Source organism: Tympanuchus pallidicinctus, unplaced genomic scaffold, assembly GCF_026119805.1.
Source record: "Tympanuchus pallidicinctus isolate F22 unplaced genomic scaffold, pur_lepc_1.0 scaffold1, whole genome shotgun sequence".
In the NCBI taxonomy this organism is placed as follows: domain Eukaryota; kingdom Metazoa; phylum Chordata; class Aves; order Galliformes; family Phasianidae; genus Tympanuchus; species Tympanuchus pallidicinctus.
Window position 1 is genome coordinate 106,285,890 of NW_026294618.1, and position 13,610 is coordinate 106,299,499.

At 37.1% G+C, this 13,610-nt stretch overlaps 1 protein-coding gene across 5 annotated transcripts in view; it reads left to right on the forward strand.

Annotated features, from left to right (window-relative positions):
* Positions 1–13,610, forward strand: part of EML6 (EMAP like 6) — a 104,309-nt gene that overhangs the window by 22,335 nt on the left and 68,364 nt on the right. For 3 of the 5 annotated variants that reach the window (XR_008210759.1, XM_052701892.1, XM_052701896.1), the window contains exons 2-6: positions 326–485; positions 5,720–5,818; positions 7,958–8,026; positions 10,187–10,372; positions 12,050–12,185. Coding sequence is in view for 3 of the 5 variants with exons in the window: in XM_052701892.1 (XP_052557852.1) it covers positions 326–485; positions 5,720–5,818; positions 7,958–8,026; positions 10,187–10,372; positions 12,050–12,185 (650 nt within the window). In the remaining 2 variants the exon portion in view is untranslated. Of the gene's footprint in view, positions 1–325; positions 486–5,719; positions 5,819–7,957; positions 8,027–10,186; positions 10,373–12,049; positions 12,186–13,610 lie in introns of those variants that run through there. The other 2 variants (XM_052701902.1, XM_052701910.1) reach the window with 2 other exon arrangements.

The window sequence follows — 13,610 nt, forward strand, 5'->3', positions numbered from 1 at the left end:
ACTAAAAGCATATCTGAAAATACATATAAATAAAAAGCCCATATAAAAATGTTGTGATTGTACTTTTCTTACATTTTCTAGTTAAAATATTATTACATGATAAGTTGTGTTCTGCAATCACCGTGTCAGTCTCAAGCATGTTTTCTTTTTTAGGCAGAAGGAAATAATGGGATACAGTAAGTTTTTATGGCGTTTGATAAGATCATTCCAATAAATCAAAAGGAGCTGTTTTTTTAAGAAAAATAAATTATTTTTTCAGTTTCACGTTTGCATTTTTTGCTATATTGAGAAAATGTGTTGTAACTTAAACTGTGTTCTCTTTCAGCCTTGCAGTTCACCCGGATAAAACTTTAGTAGCTACAGGGCAGGTTGGAAAGGACCCTTACATTTGCATTTGGGATTCCTACCGTGTACAGACTGTTTCTGTCCTTAAGGATGCACATACACATGGAGTTGCCTGCTTAGCTTTTGATTCTGATGGCCAGGTTTGTATATCTTCTTTTTCAATGTTTTCAATTTAGTTTGACCTCTGAGCCCAAGAGACATCACTTTGAAATATTTTATCTGTACAGATAGGTGTATGGCTGTACTTAAACTGCTATTATGATTAATTTTTTTTTAATGCAAGGACTGCAAATGTAGCTCTTCCAAAAACCAAAATGTCACCAAGAATTCAGTTCAAGTAGATGCATTAGTTACTGAACAAATGTCTATAAAAGAAACAGCCCTCCTCGGCTCAAATGTAATAGCTTCACTACATACTTATCACTTGCTGTTTAAGAGACCATTTCCTGGCAGAGTCCTTGCAGTCCTGCAGCTCTTTTGGCAGAGAGACTCCAGTAAGAGTCTCATTGGCTAAGGTGCACAGTCAGTTTAATTGAATAAAGGGGTTAGGACACAATATGTTATATGATTGTGATATTTTGAGGCAGGATTAAAACACAAGTAAGCGATGAGCTGTTCACGTCTAAACACATTGATTTTTTTCCCTGCAGAAGAACTGGTAAAAACATTGAATTGTAACTAAAAAGGGAGAAAAATAGATTAATTATGTGGATAAAACTGAGAAGTGTTTCATATTCAATTTTGTCCTTATCAGTCAAGTTTTCTGGTATAACACTGTGGTCATGTTTTATAGTTTGCTGCTAAAATTTTTTAGGACTAGTTAGAAAGTAAGCTGATTCCTGGATTCTTGCACAGATCTTCCTTGTTTGCTAGTGAATTGCATGACAGAAGGACAGATTTGCCTTAAAATGCTTTCCTTAAAATGAAGTCGTAGACAGTTAGCTGTCTGTAGAGCTTTACTACCATATGCCTGACTGCTCTGCGGCTGATCACAGAGTGGTTTTATTCCACTTTCTGAGATAAAAACCAGACATACAATGCCTAAAAATGTGTTCTCACATGAAACAAAAGCACTTTCTATTGTGCGTTGTTTATATTCAGTTTAAAGATCAGTGTGAGTTAAAGTACACTACCACAAGCAATTACCTATAACACATATTCAGAAAGCTTTACTAGGCAGCACTGTGGCATGTATTTCTTTTTTAGAAATTGGAGGTAACTTTCTATTTTAAGCTTAGTTTTCAACTATCTCCTTCCATTTTAATTTTTTTTTAAAGTAAAGCCATTTCCTCCGAAATCTCATGTGCCAACTCTAATTAAAGAAAAAGGTGTTCCTAGGAAATGTGCAGTAAAAAAATCAAATGAGAGCATCCCCAATTCACCAGAAGAAAATTTTGAATGATATAGTAACCTTAACATTGTTTTAATTCAGAAATAAGTATTCTTAAAATTTTCTCTTGTTTCTAACTTCATGAGAATGGTGGGTAAACCTTTAAACAGGTTTAAATCCCTGTTTAAGCACATGATAAGGATAAGCCCAGTCCATATGAGTTCAAGATGGAGACTCTTCCGAAGATGCTGATTGTTGCCTAATGGTAATTAAAAACTGAACTTATTGGTGTGCTGACTTTGCAAAGCAGTGGCATTCTGTTTCTGGAAATGTTAGAGAAGTTGCAGATATTCTGGAATGAAGATTTGCACAGAATGCAGTTTATATCTGGAGAAGGACCAGTGCTGGAAAACATAAATGTGGATGATGCATCTTGGCTTTTACTGCTCTTTCTGGTTTACAAAAGAAGGTGCTGTGCTGAGCCAAAATTAAAGAGCTTTGACATAACTTTGAGTACGTGGAATTCAGAGCTGCTTCCACTTTATATAGTCAGCACAGTCACCTGAGGGAGGTGGCATCTTGTCACAAAACGGGCTTCATTGCTCATGTCTTTCCTTCAACTGCATACATTTCACTCATAGTGTCTATTTCTATCCTGGAAAGATTGATATTTTAGCCTCAACACAAACAAACAAAAATTCAATAGTAACATAACATACAGGTGCAAATAATTGTATCCCTACATACTATTTTCTCAAATACCTGCTATTTTCCACTTTTAAAATAAGCATAGGCTGAGGAAAAGACCAGGTAATTCTGCTTCTCTACCTGTGCTCAGTTCCCATAAAGACAACTCTGCTTCCTCCCACTCTGCTGCACACAGCTTCTGGTTCCGAGGGCAACCACTGTGTTGAGTGCTGCACAGCCCCAGTGTCAGAATTTAGTGTGGGTCCCAGAATGGTGACACTGCATTTATATTTTGACCGATATAATTAGCTCTTCCTGTATGAGAAACTCTGGGGTATTTTCAAGCATTCAAATGAATTAATTCTGAAATATTACTCCCTGCTAGACTTACTCCCAGCTGGCGCTGCATGGAGACAGCTTAGGTGTCTCTGCAATGCTTCCCTGGCGTAATTAACCACAAACTGAGTAATGGAGTGTAGAAAGTATTATTTTCTGATATTCAGAGGAGATCAACAAGCAGCTTGAATCAAGGATAGTTTATTTTATGTACTTTCAATAAGGATTTGAAATTTGAAGATGAGTATATTTTAAGGAAATTTGCTGTTAACATTCTCTGTAATTAATGTTGCATTTTAAGAGTGCTGAAGGCAGTTAAATTCCAGCAGAGCAGTTGTTACTGAAAAATACATATTTTAGTTTGTGATTTTTCTGTATGACTGGGAGATGACATTTGTAGGAGGGAAGCTGCACATTGTTCAAACGTTTAATGAAGAGCTGTCAGTTTGCCTATGAATAAAAACTTACTCTGTTGAACCAGGAACTAAATAGAGTTTGAGAGCACCAACGTCTGCCCTTCACAGAATTACCTACAAGGCTGATGTCTTTTTTGTTAAAGAATTTCCCTAATGCTCTATATTTCAATTTCTGTTCCAGGTTGTTTTTTAAGGACCTCTTTTGTGGGCTTTCTTTAAAAAGAGTAAGGAGGGCATGTGTGCATTTCTGAATTTGGCGTTAGATTGCAGTAGGCTACTTTAGCCAGATCTTCTACATCTGTGTAGACTTAAAAATAATTGTTTAATTATGTGCATAAGATACTTGGCAGATTTTCTTCTGGTGATTCTGTGAATTCTCTGAGCAGGATGCTATCAAGTTCCATTCCAAAAGGAATACTAAAAGTAGAAGCATTTTAACTTAAAAGGAAATTCAGCATTTACCACTCTTGTGCCAGCAGGAGACCTTCCTCAATAGATCTAAAGGAAAAAAGAAAATATAAATCATTAGCTAACACACTCTAGAAATATCACTGCCCATCTACCCCACTAATGGTAATTTCTTGTCTGGGAGATGAAGTCTGATGTTGTTATAAGTCTAAAAGATACTGTGAGTACTGCCATGGTTTCCATGGTGAAGAGAACAGTATAAAAAGGGCGAGAAAACGTTGGAATCAGTGATGGTTCCGTGAAAAAATATCTGGTGTTTTGATCAGCGCGTCCAGCCTCCTGGGTAGATGTAGATTACTCAAGAGCAAATAAAACATATGCCACAATAATAGTCCTTTCTCAAATACATAAATATTTTGATCTTGGTGATTGGCGGGAGTGTGTTTGTTCTTTCCCGTATTCTATTTTCCCTTCATTACCATTCAGTACCTACCTTTCTTGTTTCAAAGGCTCGGATGTGGGGAGATGCCAAACAGGTTTTGGTGAAATATATTACACTGAAATCTTTTCAGTGCTTGGTGTCCTACAGGTGCTTCTGCTAGATTTTATGCGTTATTCACTGCAGAGTTCAGCTGTTACGTGAGGTTGCAATGTATGTTGTGTCAGTTCCCAAGCAACCAAATGTAAAAGGGATCTATTTCATTACTCTAAAATAAAAGAACTATAACTATTATGAAGATAGCGCAGGGTGCATGTGTACCTACTGCCCTTAAGCCAGAGGCCTTTGGAAGCGGCTCACTTATTCAGTGGAAGATGTACACTGTGTTTTTGCTCTTGAAAATGGCATGAAAAGGCATGGAATACCTTGTCTGATTAATTTTGCTACGGACGGAAAACTGGAATGCTCTGTTTCTTTGTGAATATTGATTTCACTCAGCTCTATAGTAATTGGTAGTCTTACAGCAATTAGTATTTTCTCTAACAAAGTATTTTAGAGGGATTTTTTGGTAAAATTGCTCTTGTCTTTGCTGGTTCAGTTCTCTAGTATTAACTCAGAAATTTCCAGACTTTAAACAATTTACCTGCTGCAAAGCCAAGCTAAAAATAACAGATATGTAATTGAAGGAAGCATTCAGTACAGAGATTCAGTTTGCAAGTCATCTTTAAGTAATTCTTCAAGGAAAAATCTGGTTCATGTCAAATCTGAAACATGAGTCCATTTGGATCAGATGATTCATCTGCTCATCTTCATCTTTGAGGCCAAAATAAGGTTTCATTTATTGCATGTTCTTGAAATGTAGGCTTTCTTGTAACAGAGCAAAATGCGTAGGAGCTTCAGTTGGACTCTTAAGTTTGTAGATAGGGCAATGAGAAGAATAAGGGACACAACAGAACATTACCCAATTGTGTTGCCAAGCTAGGTGGCTGTTTGCCGTGAAAAGTGTCTCTCAGTCTCTTCCCACAGTACAAGTTACCCAGGCATGTTCCCTTTACTAACATATATTGGACATATCTCTGTCCAACGTATGTTATATCCTATCCTATCCTATCCTATCCTATCCTATCCTATCCTATCCTGTCCTATCCTATCCTATCCATTTTATACAGTTGCAGTACATGTGATATCAGTTTAGTCTTCAAGCTGTTATAGATCACAACAGTCTCTGCTCCATCAGTCTAAGATTGCTCACCTAATAAGAAACTCTGATGGAAATCATGTAAAGTTATACACAGTTATGAAGTGAGCACAGTCACTGGGAGGTTATCTGATACACTGATTTATATGGAAGGCAGTTATTGAAAGTGTATCCAGTTCAGACTCTAAACCTCATCTAAATAAACATAATGAATAAACGTGTGTTTGTGGATAGTGAGAACTTCTGTTTTCCATTTGTTTTTACTATCAGGTTAATAGATCAGAATGCCAGAGTGCAGTGCTTCTGATATGATCCTTACAGTCCTTCTGTAATTATATTTGAGACATCAGTAACCTGAAATTAAAACCTAACTCTGTAGAAAAGATTAAGCGTTTCAGTGCTTTCTCCAGCAAACAGATGATTAACACAATTAACTTGACGATGCCTTTAGCAATGTGGTTCAATCACAAGTCACATGTGGGAAGCTCTATTTGTTCAGTACAGTAAACTGATTTTTGAGTTGATTAACTGTTAACTAGATTACTATTGTTTTTCCTTAGCGTTTAGCTTCAGTGGGACTGGATGCCAAAAATACAGTGTGTATTTGGGACTGGAAGAGAGGAAAGCTACTGGCAACAGCTACGGGCCATTCAGACAGGGTAAGTATATTAAAGAAATACTTTATTATTTATTATTTTTTGTTTATCAAAGGTTAACATAGAGGTAATGTTGTTCATTCTGTGTAGCTTTTGAAATACTGAACAAGGTATTTCTTTCTTCTCATTCTACCAAACAAAGCACAAAGCACTGTGTTAGCACATGATGTATTCTTGAGCTGGCTGGCTTGCCTGAGGAGGAAATACTTTGTAATTACACACTGATGAAGATGATTTATAGCCCTTTATATCAGATGTGAAATGCTAGCTCAGTGGACAAAGATAATGCTCTTTCCAAATGCATCAAAAAGACATTTTATCCTGAGGGGAAGAATATTATTCAGGATTACAAAATGTTTAAACAAGTTTAGCATCAGCAAAATAACTCCCCACCATGTAAGCATGCATGTGTTAAGTTTTGAAAATATTCTGACAGCTTTTTTCTTAAGTATATTATGAAATTATAAGAAGTTAGAATGCTTTCATATTGAAATGTTAGAAAGTTTTACTACTAATGGGGGAGTATTCATGGTAAAATATATAGAAGCAGAGCAGCAGACTAAACCCTTTCTTCTAGTATATGTGTACATATAGTCCACCTGCATCTTGTGTATCATCTGGATAAACTATGGAATCATAGAAAGGTCTGTGTCTAAAGGGACCTTAAAACTCATCTAGTTCCAACCCCCTGCCATGGGCAGGAACACCTCACACTGGGCTGTATTGCTCAAATCCTCCTCCAGCCTGGCCTTAAACATTTCCAGGGATGGGGCATTCTCAACTTCTCTGTGTCAGTACCCCACCACCCTCAATCTGGTAGCTCATTTTTACTTAAAATATCCACGCCACGGCAGAATCCTAGTCTTTATTCAAATTTCTTCTTTCAGAACTGATTCACTTCCCAGTTATGTCAGTGGAAGTTTTGCTACCATCTTGTGCTACCCACCTCACTAGGCACAAGATCAGGTTTTGAATTATTTGAAGACTCCAGGACAGGCAAGAAGTACTAAAATCTTTGTCTCCTTAGACTTTCACAACCTGAAAAAGCAGATTTTGCACTGAAGAAGGAATGGGAAAGGATATGTATCTATTACTGCCACAAATTATATTGGTTTAGTGTACTGGAAACATACAGCACTTCTAAAATAAAATATCTTGTGTTTAACAAAATACAAAGTACTTGAACTACTGTAAGTGATGGTTTCTTAAAGAAGATAAATATTTTGTAGGATGTCAACGCTTTGTAGCATATAAAATGAATGATGGGTTTGCTTAGCATAGTAAGTTCCTGTAGGGTGCTGGAAGTTTTCAGAAGTAAACACACTTCTTGTACATGTACAGTGTTAAGATGTACTTGTTAACAGCTGACGAGCTGGAAGTAGCAAAAAGACCCATTGTCTTTGGCTACAGACACAGGTTTCCTGCAGTAACTCATGATTGTGGTAACATCATTGGTTTTCAGCTTGGCCTTTGAGAAGCTGAATGCCAGAGACGAAAAGTGTGAAAATGGCATGCTGGTGAAAATCTGGGCTGAAGTAGAAACTCCTTATTTCCAAACTTCATGCAGTATTTTTCATTTGACATAATCTCATAGTTGTAGATTACTCTGTAATTTTTTTTCTGATAAGAAGAATAGGACCTGATGCTTAATTTTTTGATGCATATTGTTGTAAATTTAGCAATAATCAACATGATTAATGCAGTTTGATTTCTGTAGATTAATTCAAATGAATGATACCTCATTTTGTCACATGAAGTCTTTGTGATCAGCTTAAATTAACTACTGTACCTTTTACATAAAATAATAAGCAAAGATAAATGCACCATTCTTTCATCCCTAAACTTAAGGAACATTGGCTCACCACGTGATTCCCATTTTATTTGAGATTGTTAGTGTTATTTATTCAAGAATATCTCAGCTGGAGTAGATTCCTAGTTTGAAGGCAGGAAAGAGGTGTCTTGTCAGAGCTGGGTGAGATGACCTTAATCTTTATACAAAGAGCTCCAGTTTTACCTAAATATTGTGCTTTGATTTTTAGCAGTACTTTACAATACTTATGCTTAAAAATTAGTAAAAGCAAACTGAGTCTAGATTCAATTACTGTATAATTTAAAATATCAGCTTACTGCATTTCTTAACAGATATTTGATATTTCCTGGGATCAGTATCAACCAAACAGAATTGTCAGCTGTGGAGTAAAACACATAAAGGTAAATATCTTTTGTTTGCTGTTATTTTTGTTTTTGAGTAAATAGCCATTGTGAAAGAAGTTTGTCCTGTGAAATGATGAGGCTTTCAATATAAGAGATCTTCCATTTTTCTTTTTTTAATCCGTCAACATTTTTTGTTGGAAGCCAGTTTAGACATTAAGTGGATGCAAATTATCAAGTGAAGGTCACTTGGTGTAGTTTTCATCACTATACACTTCTAATTTTGGGGTTTCCTTCTTGTCTGTGATTTTTCTTGTTCAGTGTCACAAGTGGTCACTGGGCTGGCGTAGGAGTAACTAGGAAGTATGAATTGAATGGATTTCTGTCTGACCTATTGTGCTACCAGCAATTGTAGTGATGCTGTAGAGAAGGTACCTAATACCTATGGAGATGAGCAGATTATAACTCCATTTGGCCTACCACGCTATTGGCAATTGCAGTGATGCTGTGGGGAAGGTATGCAATGCCTATGGAGATGAGCAGATTAGAACTCTAGGATCTGACTATTGGATCCCTCTAATTCATCTTTTCAAGAGCTGACATTCCAACGCTTATAAAAATACTTAGAGAGAAATTCTCATTTGCTAATACTCCCTGCAATTTTCTTTTTTCCTCCAGTCTCATCAAACACATTCCTAACAGATGGTAATTATTTCACATGGCTGAGGTGGGAAGAGCTTTAACTAGAAGTTTAGGAGACCAGCTAATATCTCTAGTTCGGGTTACTGAGAAGCTTTTGCCCTTGAAACCACCACTGCTTTCAAACTGTGGGTGGTTTTGGCAGGAGTGATGCCATCTGTTGTATTCTGCAAGCTGTTTTCCAAAACCTGTCTTTATTTGGCACCTGTGTTCTGTTTTAATTGGCCATAATTGCCCCAAACGTGCATAATACCAGCTAAGTATGCATACGGATAGAGGCGTGCCAAGAAAAGAAGAAAAAAAAGAGGGACTGGGGGAGTGAGTTGGAATGCTTCCTCATTAGATATTCCCCTTCAGTGATGCTCAAGCAACGCTCTACGTAGTTATCAGTCATTATATGCCTGTGGAAATGTGATAATCAACTTGCAAAAAGGGATAAGAACAGCTCTAAAGCAATTGTAGCACTCTGAGAGTAAGGACTAGTAGTTAAGAATAATGCTGTTTCTTCCTTAGCGTTTCAGTTCTGTTGGGTCTACTGGGTAAGCAAAAATTAAAAGCTGTGATAAGGCTTAGGAGCTAAGCCTTCATGCCCCACCTACTTTCTAATGCTGCCCTGCTCTCTTTACTTATGGTAAAAGACAACGGGAAAAATAATTGAATTAGAAATAGGGAAAGATTTGAAATAAAAATCCTTGACACAAAGATCTTCTGGAGTTCAGCTTTATGGAAACTTATGGGAGCAAGAACAAGGAAAAAGACATGAAAATTGTTTATAACCACGGAAAAGATGTAGGCATATGAAGTGAGATAGGAATTATGATCCTGCGTCAGGCACCTCAGCATACCTATCCAATCTCTGAGTATCTCTTTATTGTGAAATGAACCACTGAACATAAATGCCCATTTCTGCTTGTGCTGCCAGGCCTGAGTATTTCAGCATTTCATGTCCACATCTAATTGTAATCCACTTTATAGTCCCCAGGAGGTCTGATCCCTGAGCGGGCGCTGCGTTGCACACTATTCTGTCTTCTTGATAGAAATTATGTCTATTTAGAAGAAAAAATTACACTCAATACTGATTCCAAAAGAAAAAAGTACAATTCCATGATTGTATGATTTTTCTAGCCCAGCCCTAAGGATGGCCTTCTACTGTGTTTGTGTTCTCTTGCTCACTTCCTTTTCCTCTTTGCACACTGTTACTGTATCTGTGTGAAAGTGAAGAAAGTCTCTATGCCACACCTAGAAAATCCCATTACTTCATACTCAGAGCAAGTTCAGTTTCAGGTACAAGGGTCTGCAGTTCTCCATCAAACCTCTGTAAATGTGGTTTTGAGGAGCATATTTGCTTCAGTGCACTGGGGAAGGGCAGAAATGTTTATTCAGCTCATCCAGAAGCTTCACTGTTTTATTACTTCACAACACTGTTGACACTGTTTTGTAGGGATGTACATCTGTGAGATCTGCACATTAACATGAAAAAAAATGCAGAAATTCTTCCTGATAATAGCATTTACATTTCAGTTTTGGACTCTGTGTGGAAATGCATTGACAGCGAAAAGAGGAATATTTGGTAAAACAGGGGATCTGCAAACTATCCTTTGTTTAGCATGTGCAAAAGAAGACATCACGTACTCCGGTGCTTTAAATGGAGACATCTATGTTTGGAAAGGGCTAAACTTAGTTCGCACAATTCAAGGAGCACATAGTGTAAGTTGTATTTTTAATGTCAATTTCTGAAATGTCTTGTTCATTGGCTTGAAAACTTCATTGAAGACCTTTTATTTCAGGTCAGAAGAGTGTTGAAGGCAGTTCGTCAGTTAAGATCTTATCTTTAATTTTGTACGTTGTTTATGTTTTGTCAGCAGATGCTAGCTGCTGAACTGATACTGACAGAACAGATATTGTTAGCACAGATTTAACCAAGCAAACTAAACCTAAAGTAAAGTTTCTAAATCTAAAGTTTCACGGATTATAGCTTCAGGTATGATCAGTTTAAATAAAAATATTTTGTAACCAAATGATCTTATTTCAAATTAATTTTACCAGTAAAATTCCCAATATCTGAGATTGATTCTTCATAGAAGCCTCAATGTAAAGTAGATGGTTTTAATCTGTGAGTGCACTCTGACCATATTCCAGAGGCTCTGAGTTTACTCCTTTCATAATAACACCCCCTAATCTGGAGCCCTTAAAATTACAGAGAGAGAAAGGAATGTACAGGTTTCTGCTGGCTTTCTAACCACTTGAATTAACATCAGAAATACAGGTTTCTGTTGTTGCTGCACTAAAGGCACGGTAGGATTTCCATGTCTGCAAATACAGGGTGGTGGTGGTGTGTTTTTTTTTAATCTCCCCAAATTCATTATATTGGCAGTGCATCAGGATTCATAGCAACTCTTCTAATTACCTAATCCCTAATTTGTAAAAGCTGTCTGACTGAAGACAGTGACATTTCTTACCTGGAGAACTACCATGTAATTGACAGGTGATTATGTGATTATGCACAACTGCAATAACGTGGAAATCTCTGAGCTAAGCAGTAACTCTGTGTAGCACACTTCCTTGAGTTCATATATGGATTCATTGGAAAAAAATAAATTCCTTCTACACAATATGTTCTGCTTTATTTTTACACATGATGGAGTTTCTTCGTGGCTAATTCATATTCTGCTGCCCATTTTGTAACCTCTATGTAAATATTCATTAAGACTTTGAACAAGGCCACTTTGAAATCAGAGGTTTTCTCTTTCATTGTGTTAATTTCTGTACTGTTGAACTTGACTTTTAACTGAGAGGTCTTCCTCATAATAGCATTCTGATTCAGCATGTGTTCCATGAGCTATTCCAATACTGCATAGCACAGTCATCAGTAATGAGGTATTTTAAAAAATGAAGGAATTCAATCTGTAACAGAACTTTTTCTTTCAACAAGGAGAATGAATTGACAATCTTTCAGTTCCTATTAGATTCCAGATGATGTCTGCACTGAATTCATGAAAGAATGTCTCTATCATCTCCACACCTGTAAGAATATTTGTATGGCTTGTTTGCTTGTTTTTCTTTATTATGGGTAACTATTTATTTTAAGTGTTCTACTATTTGCTTAGTAGTTCCAATGATAATGCTAACCTAATCCAAATTTGAAGTTCTGCAAGTGGGCTATATCACCATTATTTGTATGCAAACTTCTACAAAAATCACTTGAGGTGAGAGCACTTGAAATAAAAATGTACCTCTGTGTTTGCTGGCTTGCTTTCTGGATGGACAATAGTATGCTGCCTAGCAGTTTCTAGCCTTTAATAAGAGTCTTTTCAAAAAGGTTTGCTTTGTGTGTTTAAATCAGTTGTAAAGAACCTTAAAACTTGTTATAATATTGGTTAACAGGCTGGAATTTTTAGTATGTATGCTTGTGAGGAAGGTTTTGCCACTGGAGGAAGAGATGGTTGCATTCGGTTATGGGACACTGATTTCAAACCCATTACTAAAATTGATCTCAGAGAGACTGAGCAAGGATACAAAGGTAATGAGCTACTACTTTACTGGTTTTTCATACATCTAAATAATTGTGGCACCACTGCATTCGATGCATTAATGTCTGTCTATACTGCTGATTTTTTGCTTAATGCCTGTATTTAACTCTAAGATCTGTGTTCCCTTTTTACTGAAAATGATGCTGCCTGATGAAGTTTTCTGTGCTTCGTTATATAAAAGGAGGGATATAGAGTTGCTCCTCCCCATGATGCAAATACGAGAAAATAAGTAAAGCTAATTAATGACACAGGCAGATGAATTAAGCTAGTCCATCTTTAAGTTATTATTTGCCAATTCATTTAGTTATTTGAAATTTTTGGAACCTGATATTAAAAGATGCTGAGCATCTCAGTACTGCACTTGGGTTCATTTGGAATGGTACCACTTGGCGTATTTAATATAGAGGTTATTAATCTTTTGACCATCATGTTTATTGAAGCTAGCCACGCTCCCTATGAATCATCACTTTTCTTTGATTAGATTTTCAGTTTGCTTATAATCTCTATAGATGACAGTGTATGATTTATGAACAACTCAACTTTTAGGGAATTCTGCAACATCCATTTAGATTGAGAAGACTGATTGCTGGCCTCAAGTAGACTTCTGGCAGGCAGTTCTGCAATGGTTAGCTTATGGTTTTAGACAATTTTCATATTAAAATTGCCTTTGGAACACTTAGAAGACAACTAAAAAGGATAACATTTTTTTCCTCAATTATGTACGTTTCGGTCTGTGATTTAGTGACAAGCTTGTTTTGTTTATTTTTTTCAACTTACTTGAAACCAGATTGGCTAATGATTTTAATTCTTGTAAAATACAATATCAAGGCTCATCCAACAAGCTAACTACCTTGAACACTCAATGAACAACCGCCCCACCAGTTTGTCTTGCTTGTTGATGTGTAGTGTAGTCAACACATCAGAGGGACAGGATGCTACCAGAGAGATCTAGACAGGCTCAAGCAGTGGGCCCAGGAGGTTCAACAAATCCAAATGCAAAGTCTTGCTCCTGGATCGTGGCAACTCCCACTATCAATACAAGCTGGGGAACAAAAGGATAGAGCACTGCCCTTCTACAAAGAACTTGGGTTACTTGTGGATGGCAGCTGGACGTGAGCCAGCACTCTGTCCTCACTGCCCAGGAAGCCAACCATGCATCTGGGCTACATCAAAAGCAGCACGACCAGCAGGGTGAGGGAGGTGATGGAATTTTTGGAGTGTGTTCAGAGAAGGACCACAAAAACGAGGACAGCGTGAGAGAGCTGGGGCTGTTCAACCTGAAGAGAAGGCTTCAGAGAAAGCAGTCTTTCAGTATCTGAAGGGGGACTACTAGAAAGAAAGGGACAGACTCTTCAGCATGGTCTGTTGTGACAGGACAAGGGGAAATGGTTTCAAACTGAAACAGGGGAGAAGTA